At 46.0% G+C, this 17412-nt stretch overlaps 1 protein-coding gene across 2 annotated transcripts in view; it reads right to left on the reverse strand.

The window, feature by feature from the left end:
* F8 (coagulation factor VIII) overlaps positions 1 to 17412 on the reverse strand; it is a 79786-nt gene that overhangs the window by 58532 nt on the left and 3842 nt on the right. For both annotated transcript variants that reach the window (XM_007056233.4, XM_043522509.1), the window contains exons 2-3: positions 2367 to 2491; positions 47 to 169 (exon numbers count right to left, since the gene is read on the reverse strand). In XM_007056233.4, coding sequence (XP_007056295.2) covers positions 47 to 169; positions 2367 to 2491 — 248 coding nt within the window. The remainder of the gene's footprint in view (positions 1 to 46; positions 170 to 2366; positions 2492 to 17412) is intronic.

Genomic DNA, 17412 nt, shown 5'->3' on the forward strand with positions numbered 1-17412 from the left:
CACTGTAAAAGCTGTTACAGAGCCAGAGATAAGAGGACAGACCTACCCTCTGATGCTTTCCAGTATGTCACACCCACAGCATGGAGGCTGAAAGGGCGGGAAGCCAGATTCTTAAAGGTAACAACCACCATGTCATACACTTCGGCTCGGATGGTGGGGCCCAGGAGACCTAAAAGAGCAAGAACACTGCAGGGTAAGTGCTGTATACACAAGCAGCTGAGCTAAAAACAGAGACACAAGGGGAGTAGATCATATCCTGGAGAGGGACAATAGAGGCCCAGGAGTGTGTGGTACTTGATAACTGGAGAAATAGCCAGAGGTGTGGGGGCATCACGCTGGGAGGTCTAGAAACTTAGGACTGGAGAAGGGACTGCTTGAATCAACAAGTCCAGTCCCTACTATCACATGCAACCCGTCATAATCTTATCATGGAGGCATCATGGAGTCATCAGAGCTCTCCAGGCAGAATTGAACAGGCTACCCTCCTGCAGCCTCCGGTTCTGTACATTATTTGGATGGACATTCTGTGTAGTGTGTGGGTACTGGGTGGATGGTGGCCTGAGCTATACAGGAGGTCAGACTAGATGATCTGGTAGTCCCTTCTGGTCTTGGACTCTATGATGCTACTACAATGGCGTAACGTGCTGTTGAAGCAAAGCCAGGCAATCCCGGCTAGTACTCATGAGTCTATGAATGAACATGTCACGAGCAGAATGTGAGTTACTCTGCAGGTCCCAGGCCAAACTGTCCCAACAGGCAGGGGTCAGTTAGGATGATGTGGTATAAATCTTCCCTAGTTACTAAGGTGGTGTGAGGCGGAGGACACTGGCAGGAAGCCATGTGCAGCCTTCCAGAGCCAGAGCACATGTCACAGCATCCTGAGGTGTTTATGGAGACTGGAGAAATTAAAAGCAAATTCAGGGTGATCCTTGTGGCTCTGAGAGGGAATTGAAGGAGTTGTGCCCTTAAAAAGCATATAAAGCTCAGACGCAGGGTAAAATTTTCAAAAGCACCTGACTTAGGAGCCTAAGTCCCATAGACTTTCAATCAGACTTAGGGTCTATCTACACTGCAATTGAATGTGTGATTGCAGCATGTGTAGACATACCTGAGCTAGCTGTAATCGAGCCAGCTTGGATGCCAACAGCAGTAATGCTGCAGCAGTACCAACTAGTTGCCTAATACATACCCAGCGTTGCAGGATGGCTTTTACAGCCCGCACAGATGCGGCTTCACTTCTATTGGTGTCCGAGCTAGCTAGACCAAAGCTAGTTTGGATATGCCTACCCGTACTGCAGTCGCACCTCTGATTGCAGTGTGCACAGACCCTTAGACTCCTAAGTGCTTAACTCAGTTCTGAAAATGGGGCTGGAGCTTTTTGAAGATTTGACCCCCAAGTCCAAAGGAAACAAGATCCCACTTGTCCTCTGGAGCTAGAAAAAAATTATCTGAAAATAAACATTGAAGGGTTTTTTTTAAAGAAAAAACACTCTTTAAAATAACAGCAATATCAGCACCGCTGTAAAGGGAATATAATTTAGCAATATGCTTGTAGAGGCTTCAATTTACTGAGCACTTTTAATAACCTTAGAGGCTACATGTCACTGACTTCAACCTATACTGTGTCAAAAAAGACCCCAAAAGACTCCAGCAAGATACGAGGGAGACAAAGTGGATGATCAACACAGTTATAGTAACACTGCACCCAGCGAGACATGGCATGTGAATAGATTTCTTGCGAAGCTTGTCCATCATGCTAAGGATGAGCAAAAACCAGATCAGTTGGAGAGGAAGAAATGCATTCTTCCACTAAGAAATAAACATCTTAAGGTTTAAAATAATTGTTTCTTTTTAAGCAACTGAAAGTTGTGATAGTTCAGAAATGTTACTATACAGGAATAAAACAGTAGAAATGTTGACTTGGACCAAGAAAAATTGAGTTGAGAAGATACTGCATCTCCTTGTGCCAGGTTTGTGTTGTTCAGATTGTAGCTTGGTTCCCGGGGTAATTTATTCCCCATTGCCTCATCACGGGGACTTGCTGGTACGTTGCAAAACTAATGCTGCAGTGCATTGCAAGTCATTACTATATTTTGCAACAGAGATGGTTGCATTTTGATGGTGTGTGAAGTGATCACTATGTATAATTTGTAAGGGGCTTTGGGATTCTTTGGGATGAAAGGTGATCTATCTATCTATCTATCTTCATCATTGTAGTATATGATATAGTATATCCCCAGTTAAAACTATATCTGTCTAGATCCCTGTACCACTCTCCTCACCATACAATCTAGTATAAATAAAGACCATTAGATGTATTTCAAGCTATTGATCATTAGACTATAGATAACAATCATTCTCTTTACCCATCCAGGCTGGTTTGGGCTTAGTTTGCGTGAACGAGGAATCAGTATATTCCACAAACACCGCCTTCTTGTACCGAGTGGAAATGCCAGACATAGGTGACTTTTGACCTTGGACCCCTGAATCTCTGCATTAAAGAAGGAAAAAATTAGCACTGGTTGTACAGATCCATCTATAAGGTGTTTACAAATACCCCTTTCCTCCCTCATCCCCAAAATATCACACCCTTGTGTCGGTTCTAGTCAATACCTGCCCTAATACATGTATAAAAAGATCTTCTGTACTTTCCACAGTATGCATCCGATGAAGTGAGCTGTAGCTCACGAAAGCTTATGCTCAAATAAATTGGTTAGTCTCTAAGGTGCCACAAGTACTCCTTTTCTTTTTGCGAATACAGACTAACACAACTGTTACTCTGAAACCTAATACACCCTGTAAATTTCCTAATACCCGCTGCATGAGTTTTTAAACTGTTATTACTAAGTTATCTGTAATAACATAACATGATGTGTCATTCTGGATTAAGATGCATCATAATGAGACTTCTTACCACTTTATACAATACACACATGCTGACAAGATCCACTGATGAGTATGATTGATCGATTGATTGTGAACATGTGAATCTATCTATCTGAGGTGGTAAGAGTTTGATAAGAAACATATCCTCTGTATGGTCCTTTATCCTGCATAATACAAGGACCCAATTTCCTCAGACATTTATGTTTACCTCTTTTCAACTGCAGGCACATCAGATATACTGTACCAGCTCAGAGCACCTAGCCCATCTAATCTAGCACCCTTTTATCTGTAGGAGCCAGTCTCTCCTGCTTTACAGAAAAGTAAAGTTCATAATGCACCTGCTCAGCTGTGGAATGCTTTTCATAAGTACCTTATTCATCCAAAGAGAAAGAACCTCACAATGACTGACATGTGGATTAAAATCATGGATTTCCTTCATGCATTAGACTATAGGGTTGTGGGGACAGAGCCCTTGTCTTCCTATGTTTGTACAGTGCCATGAGTTTGACTGGGAATTTACCACTGGGTTATAATTAGGGTTGGAAGGATTAGATTTTTATCTGTAAATGTCAGTAAATGTCAATGTCAACATACTCACACAAACCAAGGCCAAAATATTTCCATTGATAATAATCAAAATGTACATATAAGCAAAGTAAAAAAAATGCTGCTTGAGAACTTATTAGAGTTTCATTTAAGGCTTTTTACTTTGTATATTTTGACATGTGATGTTGACAATTTGTGTTCTAACATTTATAAAGCTTTAACATTTTTTCTTCTCAACATCTACCATCATTAAATAATTATTGCCAGACTCTCACCCCATAATTTCTGTGAAAATGTAAATAGATAAAAATAGAAAAAATGCATAAAAATAAACATTGATATTATTTGTCAAAATTATTTTTTGAAAGATCAACTTCTTTCAAGCCTTTTTATACTGCAGCCCTTGCAAACCCCACATGCTAAGCCATGGAGCTGCAGTCCCTGTGGCCAGTATATGCACAGAAACAGGTTGATTTGCAATCAGGGGCTGTCAGGCACAGAATTTTTCGTTGCCGGTTCCACATGGTGAACTTTGCCAAAACACATGTATGTGGTTGTCTGCCCTCTACTGGTTGCAAAGTGTCAGACCTTCTCATGGGGAGGTGAGCTTTGGCGAGCTTCCCAATGAGCTTGCTCAGGAGAGGGAGATTAGATGCTGAGTATTCAGATATCGAAGTCTGTTAATGATGCACGTCATTTCTGACCTGCAGCACCCTGTTATTGCAGTCTTTGGCACCCCAGATAGCCATGCCCTGTGTCCAGTGCCTTGGCAGTACAGTATTCCTGCTCTCGTCCTCTCTGGCAGGGAGATCAGGATAGATTTTTGAACTCTGCTTAGGGATTAGAGTGAGGTCCTGAAATTCATTTAATTTATACCTGAACTAGGATTTGCACCCTGGTCACTTAGCAATGAGATGCGATCTCATTGTGAGATGGAAGGCAGCTTTAATGATTTAGCACACTGACTGCACCACCTAGACCTACTATTGATTTTTTTTAAGCTGCTTAATAAACTCATTATACAGGAGAAATCCAGTAAGTTTCTCAGGATAACAAAGCTTTGAATTTCTCCAGGGATTGTAGAGGATGCCTTATCAGTCTCAGCCCACAGACCATTTCCAGTCATGAATGCTTTCGCTGATTGCTGCAGGGTGTTTTCTTTGGAACACAAGCCAGTTCCTATTTTTCCCCTTGAAGAAATGGAAGAGATTTCTCTCCCTTATGACTAATACTTCATTTATAATAACATTAGCTGGCTTAATTTTTCCTAAAGGGGAAATGAAGGGGGACTGAGTGACACAGAAAACTGGGAAGGGCCGGGATTATAGACACATTCAATGAACTATACGTCTGAAAAATTTCCCCGAGCTCTACTGATGAGTGACTGTCTCCTGAATCCACAGAACAAGATAGCAGCAGTGCAAGCATCTCCATGCCACCCAGCCAATATGCCTGTAACCTGGTCTGGACAGATTGGAGAAAATTAGATGAATTTAGTCTCCACAGTTTATTCAGTCAATGGCCTCTTTACTGAATTGCCCAGTTAGTTCCAGTTATAGCTGTGATTTCTGTTGCTCCTTGCCCACTGGCAATTGAGACCACCACACTCATTTCACATTAGCCACAGTACTGTCATTAGATTGTACCATTTTGCACTCACTGGGTGATGTGTCCCAGATTTGAGCTGGTACCCCAGAGATAAAAGGCTTTGGTCATTCCACTGAAACGAGTCAGACTATTTGAATCTTTATGCCAAGAAAATCTGTTTTTGGTGACAACTGAAAAAGCATTCAGCGCTGTAGGGCCTGATTCTGATCTCATGCGTACTACTGTAAGACAGCAGCCACTCCATTAGGCCAAAGGAATGGCACCAGCAGGAAACTAGCATAGATTCTGGTCCTTAAACACTGTGCCCAAGGGGAGTCAGTTATGCACGGTGATGCTGCTGCTGCACAAATGCTCCTTTTGCATTCCCTGCAAGCATCATTGTTAGGATATAGATATTCAGGCCTGTCTGTAAAGGCCTGTACTTTAAGAATTTAGGGGTATTCTTATTACTTGGCTAGTTCTAGAGGTATAAAAGAAAGAATCAAAATCACTGTCTGCTGGTGTAAGGGCCTTCTCTTACTGTGACAGTTTGAGGCCCTGTTCTTAGGCTAAGGCCTTTGGCTAAGCAGCAGAGGCAGCCATAAGCCAGGAAGCGAACAGTCACATCCTCACATTCCAAACTAGCCACATTGAAAGAAGGTGCTATTGGGCTGTTAGGAATACAATCCTGTCCTGAATACAATCCTGTCCTGATAATTCCTATCACCTCCAAAGAAAGGGAAGTGCCTAGAAATGTAAAAGGAAACTTAGTTTGATAGCATCCTGTCTGGCAAGAACTCACTTATCAATAGCTGGGATGTGAAATCCTCACTTCTGTATTGTTTTCCCACTTTGCTATTGTTTGTCTGTATAATCTCTGTCTGGTTCTGTGATTGTTCCTGTCTGCTGTATAATTAATTTTGCTGGGTGTAATCTAATTAAGGTGGTGGGATATAATTGGTTAGCTAATCATGTTACAATATGTTAGGATTGGTTAGTTAAATTTCAGTAGAATGATTGGTTAAGGTATAGCTAAGAATATTACTATATAAATTAGGGGCAAACAGGAAGTAAGTGGGGATTCGAAAATAAGGAAAAAGGAACTTGTATTTAAGCTTGCTGGAAGTTCACCCCAATAAACATCGAATTGTTTGCACCTTTGGACTTCGGGTATTGTTGCTCTCTGTTCATGCGAGAAGGACCAGGGAAGTGGGAGAGTGAAGGAATAAGCTCTCTAACATCTTGGTGCCGTGACTCGGATACATCGCATTGGATAGGTGAGTGGCAGCCTGTAAGTCCCCCTCCCCAACAGTCCGCGCAGCTGCTTGGAGGGGGTATGGCGAACTCTCGTGATGGTAGTTGCGGGTTCTGGCAAGCTGGGGTAACGGATTTTTTGAACAAATGGATAAGGAAGAATCAGGGCCCATACCAGGTGCAGGGGTTCACCTGGGATGAGATTGAGAAGGAGATGGGAGAGGTTTTGGGAGACCCCAAGGGAAAGGAGTGTAGGAAAAAGGGAATGGTATTACAAGGTTTGTGTGCTGGGATGGCATACTGGGTAAAAAGGGAAGCTGATCTCCTCCAACACATTAAGGATTTGGAGGGGATTGTGGATCAGCAACGCATTTTAACAGAAAAATCTGTGTTAGCAGTAGAGGTAGCGGATTTGAAGGCACGGGATGCTGCACGGACAGAGGAGTCTTGTGAGGCAATCTGGAGAGAGAGGGACGAACTGCTGGGGAGAGTAGGAGACTTAGAGGAGGAATTGTATCATTGTAAACATGGGGGCAATGGACTTGGGGACCCCAAACCATCCGCCCCACTAATGGAACTGAAGGAGACACCTCCACCACCCTACCCTGAAAAAACACTGTACCCACCACTGCCAGTGGACGTTGTAAGCCGGCGATCCACAGTTACAGCCCCTGCGAGAGAGGCTACCCGGGAGGAGCTGCAGGAGGCAGGAATAGTGGCCCCGGTTGCAGGGTGGGGGGACCAGGCCCCACAAGTAGTAGAACAGGCAGAAATCCGCCCCTTGTCCCTGAAGGACCGGGAGGCAGTACTGGGTCGTTTGGGAAAGGTACCCCGGAATGACTGGGATCAGTTTGTGCTGTGGCTAGTGGAGGTGGACAGGGAGATGGAGGGTCTAACTCGTGAGGACCAGGTGATCTTATGGCGTAGTCTTTTGGGACGAGGTACCTTGGGAATCGATGTGGCAGGAGTGGCACACCCATTTCTAATCCCCGGACAGGTGGCAAAACACTTGTTTGGGGTGTACTCTCGTACTGCGGGGATGAATAAGATGAAGCGAATCCCTGGGGAAACAGGGCGGGATACACTTAATCGCATAGAGGCATGGGCACGGTGCTGGGTGAATCCCCTGGATGGTCCATGGGTGTTGCCACAGGCAGGGGCACCGGGACCTGGTGGGGGTGTGGAGCAGGGTAGGGGTGTGGAATTGCTGGAGAAATGGTTGGAGCTGAGCAATCCGCAGTTCGTGGGGCATTTAAGGTTGCAGCACCCTGAACTTGCTCCCAATCAGCTACCCCAGTTTCTGGAACAGGCAGATGTGTGGAGGCAGATGCATCAGGGGGAAGAGCCAGTCCATGCTATTACTGCGGGGGATCAATACAAGGTGGAAAGGAGTGGGTCAGCCTGGAGAGGAGGAGGTAGAGGGAGAGTTCGTGGCTTTGGGAGGGTAGTCAGGGACGAGCGGGCAGCTATAGAGCAACAGATCCAGAGACTGCAGGCTAAACTGACTACCCATGATTTTACCAGATCAGGGGGAAAGTGGTCCCGGAGACCAAGGGACTGGGACTGCCTGAAATGCCAGACACACAATTTTGCATGGAGACAGGAATGTGTTCGGTGCCAGGACCCCCGGTCCCCCCATGAACCAGTGGGAGGGACAGAGGTGGGTGCTGCAACTTAGGGGTGCCCTGGGAGGCGTCCTGTCCATGTTCTCAGTTTAGGACGGGATGCATCTGGTCGCCCCACGCTCCAGGGGGCAATCGAAGGGAGTCCCATGAGGGATTTTTTGATAGACACTGGAGCAGCCATCAGTTTAACCACATGGGGGCAGGGGAGACCCTCAGAAGGGACTGTGACAATTGTAGGGGCAACAGGAGGGGAGACACAGTTAACCCTGAGGCGGGGACAAATCAAAGGAATCTGGGGGGAAGGGGAGATTATGTGGGGTTGTAATGATATGCTTAATCTGTTGGGGGCAGGAGATTTACACAAACTGGGACTTGTACTGGATTTAGCCAATTGGGTGTGTTTACTGGGGCAAACGCAGGACGGTCAGGGCTATACCATTCCCATGGGGATAGCCACTATGACCATTAAAGCGGCACATGCCCTCCCACCACCCCCGGCTGGGTGGGAACACATCCCTGTGTGGGCGAAGGATAACCTGGATTGTGGTAGGGGCAGCATGGAGGTACTGATGGAGGGAGGGGACCCTCCCCCACAGAAACAGTATCCTATTCCTCGGGAGGCATTGGCAGAGGTGGGGGCAACTATTGGGGAATTGGAACAGAGGGGACTGATTCGGGCAGTTGCATCCCCTTGTAATGCTGCTGTGTGGCCCGTGAGGAAGCCAAATGGTACCTGGCGCCTCACTGTGGATTACAGGGCACTAAATGCTCTGGCCACTTCGCCAGCCTCAGTGGTGGCAGCGTACCCTGAAATGTTGGCCCGTATTGGACCCCAATTCCGAATTTTCACTGTTTTGGACATAGCTAATGGGTTTTGGTCTCTGCCACTAGCTACCTCATGTCAGTATAAAACTGCATTCACATGGGAGGGCAGACAATTCTGCTGGACAGTCCTACCCCAGGGATATAGGGACTCCCCTGCAATTTTTCACAGATACATGAGACAGGCTCTGGAGGGGGTGGATTCAGCAAGGTGCATACAATATGTAGACGACCTGTTGCTAATGTCAGGGACAGAGGAAGAAGACAGGGAACTAACTGAGCAGGTCCTGCAAGCTTTGGCAAGAGCAGGATTGAAGGTCAATGGGAAAAAGGCTCAGATGGGACAGACAAGAGTGACCTACTTAGGAGTGGAAGTGTCTCAGATGGGAAGGGAAATCGATAAGGGACGGGTGCAACTGATTCAGTCCCTGCCACTGCCTACGGATGTTAAAAGCTTGCAAAGTTTTCTGGGTCTAACTGGATTTTGCAGGGATTTTGTGGCCAATTATGCAGAAATAGCCCAGCCTCTATTTGACCTAACCCGAGCCTCAACTTGGGAATGGTCAGAAGAGTGTACTGAGGCAGTGAGAGTGCTGAAGGAAAACCTGGCCAGTGCTCCAGTGCTGGCCTCCCCGGATGGGGAGAAATTCTTTTATCTGTACCCTTTGGTATCAGACACTACCATTGGTTGTGCATTAACACAGGAATATGGAGCAAAGGACCGACCTGTGGCCTTTGCCTCTCGACTTTTGAGTGCTGTGGAATTGAAGTACGGATGGTGTGAAAAGGTGCTGTTGTGCACCTACTGGGGGGTAGGGAAATTTAAATACCTTACGGGAATGCAGAAAGTAATAGTCCGATCTCATCATGACCCCCTGCGGCTGTTAAACATGCACACTATCTTACAGGGACAAGTGAGTGGGCAGCGTATTGCTAAATGGTTGCTGGCTCTACAGGCAGAAAACATTACAGCAGAGGTGTTAAAGGAACCCACAGTCTGGGTAGCTGGATTACATCTGGCTGGCACCCCACACCAATGTGAAGCCAGCCCAGGTAAAACCCAACATCAGGTGTTTCGGGCGGCTAACCCCAATCAGGTAAAAGAGGGGACACTGGTATGGTTCTTGGATGGAAGTTGTAGGTATCAAGGGGGACGGAAAACTGCAGGCTTAGCTGTTGTGGGAATCAGAGGCAATGAGACAGTCAGCACGATTGGTTTCTCACTAGAAGCAAAGTCAGCTCAGGAGGCAGAACTGGCAGCCTTGCTAACAGCTTTAAATGAAGTGGATCCCAAATTTGAGCCAGAATGTTGGGTGGTGGTAGATTCAGGTTATGTATTTCGTGGTGCCACATTAATGCTGAGATGGTGGGCAGATAATCATTTCAGGGCAACAGACGGCTCCACAATCAAGCATGCTACCTGGTGGAAGCGAGTGGAGGAGCTGAGTCACTGTTTTACATGGATCAATGTGGTAAAGGTAAAGGCACACAAGAAAACAGGACCCCTAAGCAAAGGAAATAATCTGGCTGACGTAGAGGCCAGGCGGGCTGCAACAGAGGCACCCCCATGGCCCTGGGAGCCAGAAGAGAGAGTGCCTGTAGCAGTGATAACAAGAAGCGGGGTGGATACAGATCGGGGAGGGCGAATTCGAGAGTTGCAGGAATCCGACCCAGGACTGGAAGGCATCATGAAACTTGGGGACAGGCATGTGCCAAAGGTGGAACTAATGGAAGGGATTTGGTGTGTCTTAACAATTGAGGGACCAGTAATGTTGTGCCCTCAGGGAAGTCGGACGGCTTTCTTAAGCTGGGTGCATGGAAGCTTGGCAGGGGGACACCCTGGGTTTGAGGAGGCACTGGGAACTTTAAAAAGGTTGTGCTGGTGGCCAGGAATGGCAGCTGATTTAAAATCACATCTGGAACGTTGTTTGGACTGTGCCAGGCACAGCCCACCTCACAAGGTGCTAAGGGGAGAATTAATGAGACAAACCCCAAGGGGACCATGGGAAAGAATACAGATTGATTACACAGGACCCTTACCACCAGATCACAGGAAAAACCGATTCATGTTGGTGGTAGTGGATGCTTTCAGCCGGTGGGTGGAAGCTTTCCCCACAAAGTATCAGACTGCCCGGGTAACTGCTGCAATACTGGTAAATGAGGTATTCACTCGCTGGGGGGTCCCAAAGGTGATTGACTCAGACCAAGGAGCTGCTTTTCGGTCAGATCTGTTAGGGGAGCTATCAGCCCTCACTGGAATCACACAGTTGTTCCATATTGCTTATCACCCCCAGGCTGCGGGGCAGGTGGAACGCATGAACCGCACCATTAAAAGTGAGCTAAGAAAGGGAGTGGAAATCGGAGGAAAAAACTGGTCACAGTTACTGCCCTTTGTCTTAATGAGAATAAGGGCCCGAGAATCAAAGGGCACCGGATTTTCTCCATATGAAGCTCTCATGGGAAGGCCTATGGAACGGTGGGAAAATCTACTTACCCCAGTACTGGGGAAGTCACTACACATGGCTTAACACAAGAATGGATTTTAACTTTAATTGAACATGTAAAACAAGTACAGCAGGCGGTGGCCTGGCGAGACGAGCAAGGAGCAGCAAGAGTCAAAGCATGGTATGACCTGCCTGGGGAGCGTAATCTACCCATGGTGGGAGATCTAGTGATGTACAAGATTCCAGGTCAACACCATCCATTCCCAGCTCCTAAATGGAAGGGCCCCTATCTTGTCCTTGACCAATTAGGGCCCAGTCTGCTATTACTGGGTACAGAGAATGGAGGACGGGAGTGGGTTCACTGCACGCAAATAAAAAGGTACAAACAGGGGATTGGGAAAGGGGACGTGTAAATTTTGTTATGTGTGTATTACAGGTTAATTCAAAAAGGAGAAAAGGATGAAAATTCCCTGGCCCTGGATGGAACAATTACTAGTGCTAATCACAATTGTCACATTTACAAATTCTATTCAGATCCCACGATGTGAAGTGTCAAAAGGAGGAAACACATGGACGGCTACACATGCAACCTGTGGTAATAAAGCTAATGAAGACTATGAGAATCTCCCCATAGAAAGATGTACCACTAATACTCCAACAGGAATTTGGCAGTGTCGGTATATGGTTTATGGATTAGATGGGGGAATCCCAACCAGGTGGAGAATATCAAATTTATCAGGAAATATCGCATGGTACTCCCTGGGTGCTGCCATGATTAACGATAGCGGAAAACACAGTTACCCAGCTATGTGGTTTGTTACAGAGGGTCCAAAGAATATAACCCTCTGGTCCCCTGGAGCAAATGAACCCTCTTGGGAAAATAGGGCCCCACATTTAGGGTGTGATGTTACCATATGTAACCACAATGGTACTTCCATGGAAGATAATCCCCGAGGGTGTGATTGTTATGTACATATTACATTAGGTGTAAAATCCCCTTTGGGACGCTGGGTGTACAATGAGTTAACCATTTTACAGAATGTAACCCTACAGGTGATATGGATGCCAAGTTGGAAGAATCCAAATTTAAAGTGGCCACAGCCTGGAGCCAAGAATATTCCCCAACGAGCAAATGTCTGGGAGCCATTGTGGGAGCAGGTGCAGCCAGCACTTTTTAACGTGTCCTTTCACTCTATTACATGGGTGGTACGCCCCAAGGAATGGTGGGTGGACCAAATCCATCCTAACTGTAGTATGTACATAAGAGGATTGAAACAACAATTCAATGCATGGGTGAGGGGACACACCTGGAATCGTCGTCGGAAAAGGGGATTGTGGGCAGCTGGGAACACTATGCTGGGTACATGGAATCTGGGGGACGAGTGGGTAACCAAACAATTAGTAAGCCAAAATGTGAAATTTCAACAACAAATTAATGAATTAATGGCACAGCATCTATCAGCAGTTGCCACAGGGTGGAGGACAGCAGTAGAGGTAAACTTGCAGTTAACTCATTGGGCAGGGGACCTGGTGACATGGGTAGAGGATGGCTTCAGAAGACTAACATGGGGAGAAGTGTGCGTAGGTATTCAAAATGCTCAGTTAATAATGTTAATGGATATTATGAGAGATGCTTGGTCAGAACAATGGCCTTCAGTATTAAATCGGGAGGCTAGCCCATATCTATCCACAATTGCAAAAACATACCCATCTACCTGGAAAATAACATCCCCGACCTGTGGGGAGAGTTCTTGTGTAATTGTTACTATGATACCATGGGAAGGAAATGCAAATAAGGTGGTTCCCTTGACCCCTATGGGAGTAAGTAGGGAAGGGGGAGCACGTTGGGAGCCACTAGGGAATAGGTGGGGGGATGGAATGGGGTAAACTGGACTGTCATCACATTAAGCAGTTGTATATCCAGAGGAGGAATATGGATGTGCCCCTCTCCTATGACTATGGAGGAGCAGGATCAATGGCCTATTGCAAAGGGGGGGCATTTAGGGGTAATGTATATGGGGTACGGTGTATTCTGTTGGGAATGTATCCAATCCTGCAATATAACACTAGGAGGCAAAATCCTTCCAGTGTATGACAAAATTATGAGCTTCTATACACTGCCACCTGGACTATGGTGCACCAATGGATCAGTGGACTTAATCGTTGTAAACAATCGAACCAGCACCTACTACCCCATACCGTACCAAGTAGTTGAATTGGTTTGGACAATACCAAATTTCACTGTGGATATTCAATGGACACACAATATGGACAAAAGTACACAAAGATTACAAGAGCAACTTGCTGCAAGCGCCAACAGTTGGACACACTTACAATACACACTACAGGATGGCGCTGACAAAATTTAACCTTATCAAAAGGAGGAGAAGCAGTGTTTTTGGTGGTGGCCAGGATGTTGGACCATACTGCAGGGGTCAGGACTCTCGGTGTTGCTGTGGATTATCATAGCAGCTGTTGTATTGTTAATTATATGTGTGTTACATTGCATATGGAAACGATCAAGGGGGGCACAACCCCCTAGAGAACAGCCACTAATTATAACCTATAAGTAATGTAGTAAGCCCCCCCAAGTGTACTAGACAACCCGGACCCAACCTTCTCGGGCCCACTATACTGGGAAGTCTGGAACACTAATTGGAATAGGTGTAGTATGCCCGTACGAGAGAAGGTGCAGGGCATGGTACTACACAAGGGGCAGTGGGACAGATGGAGCGTCGACACCTTCCACCTTGATGCCTGGCCCTATCAGGAAATGTGTCGCCATATGTCCTATGCTTTTCCAGGGATACCTGGGCAGGAGGATCCCAAAAGAAAAAGAAGAAAAAAAAGGGGTGGAGTGTTAGGATATAGATATTCAGGCCTGTCTGTAAAGGCCTGTACTTTAAGAATTTAGGGGTATTCTTATTACTTGGCTAGTTCTAGAGGTATAAAAGAAAGAATCAAAATCACTGTCTGCTGGTGTAAGGGCCTTCTCTTACTGTGACAGTTTGAGGCCCTGTTCTTAGGCTAAGGCCTTTGGCTAAGCAGCAGAGGCAGCCATAAGCCAGGAAGCGAACAGTCACATCCTCACATTCCAAACTAGCCACATTGAAAGAAGGTGCTATTGGGCTGTTAGGAATACAATCCTGTCCTGAATACAATCCTGTCCTGATAATTCCTATCACCTCCAAAGAAAGGGAAGTGCCTAGAAAATGTAAAAGGAAACTTAGTTTGATAGCATCCTGTCTGGCAAGAACTCACTTATCAATAGCTGGGATGTGAAATCCTCACTTCTGTATTGTTTTCCACTTTGCTATTGTTTGTCTGTATAATCTCTGTCTGGTTCTGTGATTGTTCCTGTCTGCTGTATAATTAATTTTGCTGGGTGTAATCTAATTAAGGTGGTGGGATATAATTGGTTAGCTAATCATGTTACAATATGTTAGGATTGGTTAGTTAAATTTCAGTAGAATGATTGGTTAAGGTATAGCTAAGAATATTACTATATAAATTAGGGGCAAACAGGAAGTAAGTGGGGATTCGAAAATAAGGAAAAAGGAACTTGTATTTAAGCTTGCTGGAAGTTCACCCCAATAAACATCGAATTGTTTGCACCTTTGGACTTCGGGTATTGTTGCTCTCTGTTCATGCGAGAAGGACCAGGGAAGTGGGAGAGTGAAGGAATAAGCTCTCTAACAATCATTAACAGGCCAGAATCCAGAAATTCAAAGGAGAATCCGGTTGGCTCTGGATCAGAGATGAAGTAAGAGTTTGGATGTCCAAGCATTTTTGCCAGGACTTCTTATCAGATCAGATCACAGTGGAATTCTTACCCTAAGAGCAGACTAAGTGAAGGCAGATAGTGCCTGGAACCTTTCATCAGCATTGTTAGGCTTCCTTATCTATTAATTTCTTCAGAGTTCTGAGGCAGCCAAGGTAAACAATCTGCACTGTTGTCATACTAAAAACCTAAATTACCACCCAGTCCTCCTTTGCCAAAAGGCTTGGAGGCTGAGAAGAGATTCTCAAGGCTTTGATAGGACACACAGAGACCCTGTTCCCCACTCCACTCAACCCCAGGAAAGGGAATGCCTGTCACCCACCAGGAGTCACCAAATAGATTTAGTCTCTTGGAATGCAGGGAAGGAATTAGAAACAAGGGAAATAAGTAACAGATAAGAAGTTCTGTGTGTTTCCATTAGATGAAGTTAGTTTAGATAGCAGCAGGCTAGTGTATCTGAGCAGTTTCAGCCATCAAAGTCCTTCAGGAACATAGCTGGGAGAGGACAGAGCACAGCCATCTTCAGGGACCCACTCAAACCCCCAAATGGGCCATGAAAGCCGCCAGTGTAATTGGTGAACACTTCCAGTCATCCTGCCTCCAGAAGGGGTAACTTCATCGGTTGCCAATCAGCACTCTCAGAAGCATAAACGAACTAGGGAAATACAGCCTAGATGGAGTTACTATAAGGTGGGTGCATAACTGGTTGGAAAACCATTCCCAGAGAGTAGTTATCAGTGATCCACAGTCATACTGGAAGGGCATAATGAGTGGGGTCCCGCAGGGATTGGTTCTGGGTCTGATTCTGTTCAACATCTTCATCAATGATTTAGATAATGGCATAAAGTTCCTGCACTTAGGACGGAAGAATCCATGCACTGCTACATGCATTGCTACAGACCTAGGGACCAAGTGGCTAGGCAGCAGTTCTGCAGAAAAGGACCCTAGGGGTTACGGTGACGAAAACCTGGATATGAGTCAAAAGTGTGCCTTTGTTGCCAAGAAGGCCAATGGCATTTTGGGATGTATAAGTAGGGGCATTGCCAGCAGATCGAGGGATGTGATCGTTCCCCTCTATTTGACATTGGTGAGGCCTCATCTGGAGTACTGTGTCCAGTTTTGGGCCCCACACTACAAGAAGGATGTGGAAAAATTGAAAAACGTCCGGCGGAGGGCAACAAAAATGATTAGGGGACTGGAACACATGATTTATGAGGAGAGGCTGAGGGAACTGGGATTGTTTAGTCTGGGGAAGAGACTTGATATTCTATGATTCTATATGTGTCCTGGACCACTTCTTTCTTCACAGAGGGCTGGTCACCTCCTCCCCATGCTATGCTGCCCTGTGCAGTAGTCTGGGAGCTGACCTTGTTCGTGAAGACAGAGGCAAAAAAAGCATTGAGTACATTAGCTTTTTCCACATCCTCTGTCACTAGGTTGTGTCCCACATTCAGTTCCTTGCGTTCCTTGACTTTCTTGTTGTTGCTAACATACCTGAAGAAACCCTTCTTGTTACTCTTAACATCTCTTGCTAGCTGCACCTCCAGGTTTGATTTGGCCTTCCTGATTTCACTCCTACATTCCCGAGCAATATTTTTATACTCTTCCCTGGTCATTTGTCCATGCTTCTACTTCTTGTAAGCTTTTTTTTGTGTTTAAGATCAGCAAAGATTTCACTGTTAAGCCAAGCTGGTCGCCTGCCATACTTACTATTCTTTTTACACATTGGGATGGTTTGTCCCTGTAACCTCAATAAGAATTCTTTAAAATACAGCCAGCTCTCCTGGACTCCTTTCCCCCTCATCTTATTCTCCCAGGGGATCCTGCCCATCAGTTTCCTGAGGGAGTCAAAGTCTGCTTTTCTGAAGTCCAGGGTCCGTACTCTGCTGCTCTCCTTTCTTCTCTGTGTCAGGATCCTAAACTCGACCATCTCATGGTCACTGCCTCCCAGGTTCCCATCCACTTTTTCTTCCCCTACTAATTCTTCCCAGTTTGTGAGCAGCAGGTCAAGAAGAGCTCTGCCCCTAGTTGGTTCCTCCAGCACTTGCACCAGGAAATTGTCCCCTACACTTTCCAAAAACTTCCTGGATTGTCTGTGCACCGCTGTATTGCTCTCCCAGCAGATATGGGGGTGGACTGAAGTCTGCCCATGAGAACCAGGGCCTGCGATCTAGTAACTTCCGTTAGTTGCCAGAAGAAAGCCTCGTTCACCTCATCCCCCTGGTCCGGTGGTCTATAGCAGACTCCCACCATGACATCACCCTTGTTGCTCACACTTCTAAACTTAATCCAGAGACTCTCAGGTTTTTCTGCAGTTTCATACTGGAGCTCTGAGCAGTCATACTGCTCCCTTACATACAATGCAACTCCCCCACCTTTTCTGCCCTGCCTGTCCTTCCTGAACAGTTTATATCCATCCATGACAGTACTCCAGTCATGTAAGTTATCCCACCAAGTCTCTGTTATT

The sequence above is a fragment of the Chelonia mydas genome, chromosome 9 (assembly GCF_015237465.2).
Source record: "Chelonia mydas isolate rCheMyd1 chromosome 9, rCheMyd1.pri.v2, whole genome shotgun sequence".
Taxonomy (NCBI): Eukaryota; Metazoa; Chordata; order Testudines; family Cheloniidae; genus Chelonia; species Chelonia mydas.